Source organism: Lactuca sativa, chromosome 6 (genome assembly GCF_002870075.4).
Source record: "Lactuca sativa cultivar Salinas chromosome 6, Lsat_Salinas_v11, whole genome shotgun sequence".
NCBI lineage: Eukaryota > Viridiplantae > Streptophyta > Magnoliopsida > Asterales > Asteraceae > Lactuca > Lactuca sativa.
The window spans coordinates 6237900-6246377 of record NC_056628.2 but is presented as its reverse complement, the minus strand read 5'-3'; the positions used below and the strand labels follow the sequence as shown (position 1 = coordinate 6246377).

The window sequence follows — 8478 nt, the reverse complement described above, 5'->3', positions numbered from 1 at the left end:
TTTTCGTTTTGTTCATATTTGGGTAACTATTTTTTTTATACACATCTAGGTAACGAACTTGTTGAAAGCGTTCACATCTAGGATTTAATCTGCTATAGCAGGTCATAATGGTTATATGTGAACACTTCCAACAAGTTTGTTACCTAGATGTGTACAAAAAAAAATAGTTACCCAGATATGAACATTCCGAAAAGTTAATTACCTTAACAAGTCATATTCCCTAAAAAAATTTGAAGAGTAGGAGGTGCTACAACGCAAATGTTACATTTTTAGGTATAGTAGATATAAAAATAATAGGCTATACACCACTTCTAACTAAAAAACCAGACAGCCCCTCCTCGGCCCTTACTATCCTCCCCTGTTATCAAACAAAGTAAAATACGATATATGGTTGTCGCAACCACTATTTATGTTTTTTTTTTTTTTTTTTTTTTTTGCCACAAGTAATTAGTTTACGATATGAGCCTCTTATTTTTGGTATTTTAATGATTAATTCTACATTTAAACTAGTCCATTATTATAAGTTTATTTGTAACACCACCACAACAGTAAGTCCAGCTTGTACAATCCACAACACTTTTGACTTTGTAAATGTCAAGGCCCACTACTAAAAGCTCACTCTTTTCTCCAAAAATTTAATGGTCCAAAAGCATAAAGATTTATACAAAAATGTTAATGGTGTCCTAACTCCAAAAACGTAAATAGCTTTAATCTCACTATTTCAGTATATGAATTTTTTTTTTAAAAAAAATCGACATGGAAAAATGTTATATTGATACAGAAAAAACAAACAAATGTTAGTGATATTCTTGTAGAGAATTCTTTATCATTTATGTATATACGAGCAAATATAAACATTAATCTTATATCATCAACGATATCACTACACCAAAAAGAATAGAATTAAAATAAATGAACCAATCAATCAAAACAAAACAAAAATAATACAATCTCAAATTGATTTCATGACTCATTATAAACTTCAAATAAAATTAAAAATAAAAAAAACAAAAAACTCACACTGAAACAAAATGGAATAAAAACTCTTCTAAACAAGCCCGCAGTTCCCACAGGCTACCACTTATTCACCAAATACTAAATTTTGAACACACATGACACATCTGTACCCACTTTTCACAAATCATCTTCTTACTCTTACTCTTACTGTTGTTCCTTCCATTTCACTAGGCTCTTGAGAAACTCTGACACCTATACATACATACATACATACATACATACATAAATATTATATTCATATCAACCTTAACACCAAAACAAAACACAGAATAGAACACAGAAGAACCTCTGTAGTGTCTCTAAGAGATAAAAAGGCTTTGCTTTCTTTGGGTGCGGAAGACACCAAAATTCCATATCCACGGTTTCCTTCTCTCAAAACCTAAAAAGGTACAAAAATTGTCCAACGTCTTAATTGAGTAATTTGCATTTTTAGTCCCTATGTATAGGTCTAGCAAATTTGGTACTAATTTGAGTCTTTGGTCCCAATATTTTAAAGTAAAATGACTAATTTTGGCTATTTTGGTTCCAAAAATAGTCATAGTACTTGGAACATGGACCAAAAGAGTTACATAAACCTCAAATAAGGACTAAATTTGTAAGAGACAGCTTTTTGGGACCAAATTTGAAAAAATCAGCTATACTCATGGACCAAAATGTTATATACACTAAATTGAATAAATTGCATTTTTGGTCCAGAGTATAGCTGAATTCTGTAGTTTTGGTCCCAAAAAGATTTTCTTGCAACTTTGGTCCTCATTTGAGTTTCTTGTAACGTCTTTGGTCCCTTTCTTTATGTAAAATTACTCTTTCTGGTCCCCGAGTATAGCTGATTTTTGCAATTTTGGTCCCAAAATATAGTCATATTACTTGAAGCAAAGACCAAAAAAGTTACAGAAACCTCAACTATTTGACCAAAATTGCAAGAGACAACTTTTTGGGGACCAAAATTGGAAAGTTGAGCAACAGTCAGGGACCAAAAGTGTTACTAACTTTTAATTAAAATTGTAAAATTGGTTTATAAAAAATATTAACAACTTACCTTGAATGCATCTTCGTCTGTTCTATCATCCCCAATATAAATCGGAAGCACATCATCACTGTTGCTTAGCCCTGTTTATATTTATGAATTTAGTTTTTAATAAAACCACAATTTAATTAACAAGAAAAATCTCAAAAAAAAAAAAAAAAAAAAAAAAAAAATCAACACATACCCAGTGTTTCAAGAAGAAACTCAACAGCCCTTCCTTTGTCCCAATCAATTACAGGACGGACCTCTAAAACCTGTAGAGAATTAAGACATTGTAAATTTGTAAAATCTATCCAATTATAGCATTCTACTTTTTTTCTTATTAGAAAAAAAAAATTAAAGTAGGATGCTATAATGAAAAAACAAATGAAAGTAGGTTGCTATTTTCTTTTTACCTTCCGTCCATGAGTTAGTCGCAAACGAGGATAATCCTTTAACACATCATGAACACATTGTGCAACTGTAAGCCAACTCTAAATAAAAACAAAAAAACAAAAAAGTGTCATTAACTTCCGTATAAAAATAAAAGTACATATACAATATAAATACCAAAAATGCCCTCACCTTCTCATCTACGTTACGGTAATGTACAGAGGTACAAAATTTGTGATTTTCCACTTTTGCACCTTTAATATCCTTAGTAACCTCGACAAGGGTTTTAAAAACCTGCCATATACAAATTACAATCCCATTTTTATTAATAAAAAATAAAAGTTTGTTTAAATTTGAAGTTTGAGTTTTGATCCCTGACCTCATCGATCATAGGTATAAATTCGCTAGCAGGTTGGAACAAGTTCACTTCCTTTCCCTGAAAGATTAATAAAAATTTAGAAGAAGGGTATTTTAGGAAAATAAAATTTGAAGAAAATATAATGAATACCTGTTTGTCAGTAGATCTAATGTAAGTATTTTGGTGGAGAGAGGATGTTTCTTGAACAGGAAACATGATGTCCATTCCATGGCTACCCGCATAATACAGTTCTGCTAGTCCTACTAACTCATACACCTGAACACAACAACACATACATACATATTTTTACATTCAACAAAAAAAAATAAAATAAAATAAAAAATTACGAGGGTAGAATATTGAAATAAAGAAAAATACTAGTATGTTGCTATTTCTTTCATTTAGCTTGCATAGATTTGTATACCTTATCACGGCTTCTTCCACTAATTATTGCTGTGGGAAAATATTCTGCAACACCTTTTACAGCAGAATGCATCTGGAAAGAAGAGGATTATTTTTTCTCGATCGTTATATTTCTTTGATTTGATTTATAAAAAAAAATAGAAAAGATGTAATCATGTGTGCAGATACTTACATCAGCAGACATAAAAGCACGATCAGGATCATCTACAATTGGTGAGAGTGTCCCATCATAATCCAAGAATATAACAATTTCCTTATCTTTTGCACGATTTATAATATGATCAAAAGAGTTGAGAGCTGATGGGTACTTAAGCTGCAAATAAAAAAAAAAAAAATTAATTCATAAATATAACTTTATATGACAATGAAATATAATATATATAGTGGAGTTTATGTAATAATATTGAACTAACAAAGTTTGTCCAATAATTAGACATTTTGTCACTAAACTTAAGAATTTGGTATTATTGCATCATTGGACTTTTTGATTACAATAAAATATAAATTATACATTATTCTGATTAAAAAATATAATTAGAGTAAATTACATTTTTGGGCCTTGAGTACATCTGCTTTTTTTTAATATAAAATTTTGATCATTATCTGAGGTTTTTGTAGCGTTTTTGGTCTTGTTCCAAGTAAAATGACAATATATTTGTTTCCAAATTGCAAAAACTAGCTATATTCAGGGACCAAAAATAGAAATTTACATGGAAAAGGGACCAAAAACATTACAAGAACTTCAAATAAGGACCAAATTGCAGTAGAAAACTTTTTGTGACCAAAATTGTAAAAATCATCTATACTGGGGGCCAAAAATGTAAACTATTTAAAAATATGAGCTGCTTCATACACAACAATGACATGTTTTTCTTTTCTTGCATATTGTACAACCCCTCTATAGCAAAAATTGTTATGTATGACAAAAAAAAAAAAAAAAAAAACTGTTGTGACAAAGCAACTCATTTTAATTAAAAATTCCATGTGGCATCGTAAGTTTAGTGGCAAACTCGTTCGTTTTAGAATTTTAAGGACTAAATGTGTAAATTGGGGAATATGAAATAAAGTATGAAGTATTTACCATCCAAGAGTTATAAACAATATCACTATCATCAGATGCAACCTCAACTCCAAAATCTTTGACAATTTTCTTACGAGGAGGAGAAGAAGATTGCATGGCATCAAGCCACCCATTGGATCTCACATCATCAAGTTTCCCGGGTTTTTTTCTTGGAGCAGTTAACATGGTTGAGGAAAATGGAGCTCCAGATTGTGAACATGGCAGCATGCTTGAAGGCATCCCTAATCTTGATTTGTTTAAAGGAGAAGGATCCGCAAGAACTGGAGCATTTTTTGGCTTCAAATCCATTTTTTCTTTTTTTTTTTTATATATATATATATATATTCAAACAAAATAATTTGATCACTGTTTATCCAACTGTTTTATCGATAAAAAACCACCTTTTTAGAGTTTTCTTGTCACTTGTGGTGGGTATGCTTTCCATTAAACAGAAGCTTTCTGAAATTGCATCATTTTCAGAAGCTAAGCGTTTTATATTAAACACTTATAACTATGTTAATTTGCTCTTCAAAAGCCACCAACTTTAGTTTTAATGGAGTTCTTTCCTGAAAAAAATGAAGGAAAAAATAAAAGTTATTTTTACTACAAAAAGCAAGAAAGATAATGACCATCTTAAAAAGTTGAAGTGGATTTAAGTAAAAAACAATGTTCTTTAAATGATTACACAAAGCACCAGTTTACTTAATCGAGTGGATTTGTGAATAGAATAGCAGTATATAATAATAATAATTCACCATATCCATAGGAGAAGAGATTCATAGAAGATGTAAAGATTGATATGGATCAAAGACATGTTTTGTACTTTAAATGTTGTATAGAAGTAGATCAAAAGATTCCATTAATAATATAAAGAATAGTATGTTGGGTGAAAAGATCCATATCCATCGCCTTTTTGTAAGATTTATTCAATTAAACATATCATGACTCGAACTCTGATCATTAGTTGATGAAGCACAAAGTAATTGCCAAAAAGCTTTAAAAAAATATTATTTGTTTAATTTAATGTTGAACAGTGTCTTCACACTTGTCACATGACCCCGATGTGGACCCTACAAAGTAGGAAACATGTATTTTCTTCATGGATCTACTATACTATTCCATAATATATGAGTTGAAAGGTAATTAATATTAATTATATTCACATAAGCTCCATAAAGATGTCACTTTGTTACAAAAAAAAATTAAAAATATGAGTCAGGTATCACCATGTTCTTTCTCTTGATGTGACTTCACAACCACCATAACCCGCAACCCTCGTGCTCTTGATATGTTTTAAAACATTAAAATGAAATTTACTTGTCTATTCATGATCACAATTAATATAAATTATGGAACTCGTTAATAAACAATATAGCAATAAAGCGACACCCATAATACTATACCTATGGAACAAGAAAGATGAATTTATTGGCTAACTGTTTATTCAAAACCCACCACACCAAGTTATTAGAGCTATGAAATAAACATGAAAAACATGAATGACTCTATAAAAAATCAAACATGCAATTATATAAAAGCTAATCGATCGATACTTTTGGAAATTCAATAGCGATGTGCAGTTATACACATACATAGAAAAAATAATATTGTTCCCAAAACATCAAGAAATTTTCATATTATAACAGAAATCGTAAGACCTGTTGATAATATTTTGCAAATTGACTATTATTTCCATGCTTTTGGTATAAATTTGGGGTTAAAATTTCAGAGGTTGTATAGCGACAGATACCTGAAGTATGAAATTATTCAAACCCATTAGGCAATCACATTGAATCCTTAATCTCTATCAGTTTTATGCGTTATAAAACAACATAAATTAACAGGAATTTCTGATTAAGACACGCACAAGCTTTCAATATCTTTCAATTTGCAACCGACAAACAGTACTTCCTCATAAAACGACACAGAGAAATTTTAAGTTCAATTATGCTGTCAAAATCATCATAAAACAAACATAAACATCGAAAACAAAAGAAGAAAAAAAATCAGATCTCAATCGGAATTTCTACAGCTTCATAACCATTAAAACACAAATCGAGATGAAATTGCGACAACAATGCACAGCGTAATAGGTAGAATTAAGGAGTATATATATACCTGATTGAGAGACGAAATTCTGCGATTGAAGAGGCAGAATAAATGATCTTGTAGGGAGAAAGAAGGGACGAATGAAGGAATTGGTAGAAATTGTAGGTGTGTAGAGAAAAAGAAGGAGAAAAAAGAGGGAATGGAGGAGGGTATTTATAGAGTTTGATAGGCCCAAAAAAAGACGTGCCAAACAAGGCAAACGACCTCCTCTCCTTCATTTCGGTTATTACTAATTTTTATATATTCATTTAAAATAAATAAATAAATAAAGTTTTTTCATAACTTATTTATTCATGGGTAATTTACTTGTAATATCCACCAAATTTTCAGCATCTTATTCTAAACAATTAATTGATTTTGTTGTCATTTATAGGTAATTTCACTTCAAGATAAATATGGTTAAGGACAAAACCTATAAAATGTGCAACATTCATTTTATTTAAAGAAAGAAAAAGAAAACCTTTTTCACAACGCCACCTCAACATTGTGTGTCTTATGACAAAAATAAAAAGTAGTTTCTTTTAAGAAAATATTATTATATTGTATTGTATTTATTATTAAATTTAGTCTATCATGTTTAATTTTTTTACATAGATATGTAAATTAAAATATAATAGTTAAGGATTAAACAAAAATAAAAGTTTTAGATTATACATGAATACTTTAAGAATTACGTATATTGTATATTGTATTTTAAAAATTTCCCAAAAATAATATTTTTAATATAAAACTTTGTTATTTTTAAGTAGGGTTGAACATGGTACGTTACCAGTTGATTTTTACTCAAACCGTGTAGCGTACCAACTATAGTTGGTATAAATTTTTTTGCTACCAGTACCGTACCAACTATACTTGGTACCAACTTGTTTGGCTACCAACAAGTTCGGTTGGTACAAATTGGTAATGATATGTTACCAACTTTATTCTAATTTTCAATTGTAACAGTTAAAGACTAGTAACGATAAATGACACTTTTCTTGTCTAATAATATAAATTAGTAAATTAACTATTCTAGTTACTAAAAAATTTAACAAGGAACTTTTCAGTTTTTTAATCTAATGTGGTAATAATTATTGACTAAGTCTAATATCTAATATCATACTTTTTAAAATCGTAAACAGTAAACACATGACATTTAAAAATACGATTTCGTTTATATATATATATATATATATATATATATATATATATATATATATATATATATATATATATATATATATATATATATATATATTGAAACGTCTACATCTTAAATCTATCTATGTCCACTCAACCTAAAGAAGGGAGGACAACACCGGATACTGTTGGACTAGAAGCCTTTTGGTTATACATTTTAATAGAATGTTTGTACATAAACTTAAATATATAAGCCTAATAAAAATACAAACTCTAAAACATTCTACAAATAAATAATAAAACAATATTAAAGCTACATTATTATTCTTTTATAGTTAAATAAATTTATTTTTCGTGTAGATTTTTTTATTGCTTTATCAGGATTGACGAAATAGACTGAGTGGTGAAAGATGGGTTGCATGATGCCTTAGGTACTATAGGTATCTAAGAGAATAGAATTATACCTCTTATGCTACCGCAACAATTTGAAATTGTTGTGGTTTCCTTAACCTATCCAACTCTAAAAGTTTCCGCTATATATTTGTAACTTGTTCTTGTATAGTTGTATTAAAGAGTGTGTTAGTAATTTTATATCACTAATGTTATTTAAGTGCAATGGGGTTAATTGGTTGATCAATGTCACTTTGACAATTATTGAACAAATTGATATGGTGCGGAATGCACATTTGTTTATTTTTTATTTTTTTGTTGAAAGTAAATTGCTATTTAGGGGCAAAGCCCCTGAACCTACGGGGGTCCGGGGGCAACGCCCCTGGGAGCGGGGTCCAAAGGGCGGCAGCCCCTGGCTTGGGTCGAGCTGGTAAATGCATCAGAAATTCGAATTTTTTTGGTAAATGTATCCAGTTTTGTGATCCATATTCTAGACACGAATTTAAGCTGGTTTATGACGTTTTGGACAGTTTTAGGACATAAAACTGTCATGTGGCAGTTTTAAGACAGGAAGTTTTTCTGGTCATATAATCATATTCAAAA

The 8478-nt window shown here is 29.7% G+C and overlaps 1 protein-coding gene across 3 annotated transcripts; it reads right to left on the bottom strand.

Annotated features, from left to right (window-relative positions):
* Nucleotides 1-849: 849 nt before the first annotated feature.
* LOC111913892 (probable trehalose-phosphate phosphatase F) lies at nucleotides 850-6533 on the bottom strand. Of its 3 annotated transcripts, none has more exons than XM_023909606.3 (13): nucleotides 6376-6533; nucleotides 4659-4823; nucleotides 4279-4538; nucleotides 3370-3510; nucleotides 3199-3270; nucleotides 2925-3050; nucleotides 2796-2852; nucleotides 2609-2710; nucleotides 2440-2517; nucleotides 2229-2298; nucleotides 2057-2127; nucleotides 1304-1396; nucleotides 850-1209 (listed from the first exon to the last, which is right to left on the bottom strand). In XM_023909606.3, the coding sequence occupies exons 3-13, from the start codon at nucleotides 4495-4497 to the stop codon at nucleotides 1162-1164; spliced, it is 1077 nt and encodes a 358-aa protein (XP_023765374.1). In that variant the 5' UTR covers nucleotides 4498-4538; nucleotides 4659-4823; nucleotides 6376-6533; the 3' UTR covers nucleotides 850-1161. The 3 variants fall into 3 exon arrangements, with proteins under 3 accessions (XP_023765374.1, XP_023765373.2, XP_023765372.2); XM_023909605.3 differs by adding an exon at nucleotides 5484-5539 and having other exon boundaries at nucleotides 4279-4823; nucleotides 6376-6478; XM_023909604.3 differs by having other exon boundaries at nucleotides 4279-4823.
* Between the last annotated feature and the right edge of the window lie 1945 nt (nucleotides 6534-8478).

Excerpts from the sequence above, each read along its gene's own strand:
- LOC111913892 (XM_023909604.3), bottom strand. The coding sequence starts at position 4,566 with ATGGATTTGAAGCCAAAAAATGCTCCAGTTCTTGCGGATCCTTCTCCT. Across the intron at positions 2,299-2,439 it reads GACTAACTCATGGACGGAAG|GTTTTAGAGGTCCGTCCTGT; the intron begins GTAAAAAGAAAA and ends AATTCTCTACAG. Across the intron at positions 2,128-2,228 it reads GTTTCTTCTTGAAACACTGG|GGCTAAGCAACAGTGATGAT; the intron begins GTATGTGTTGAT and ends AAATATAAACAG.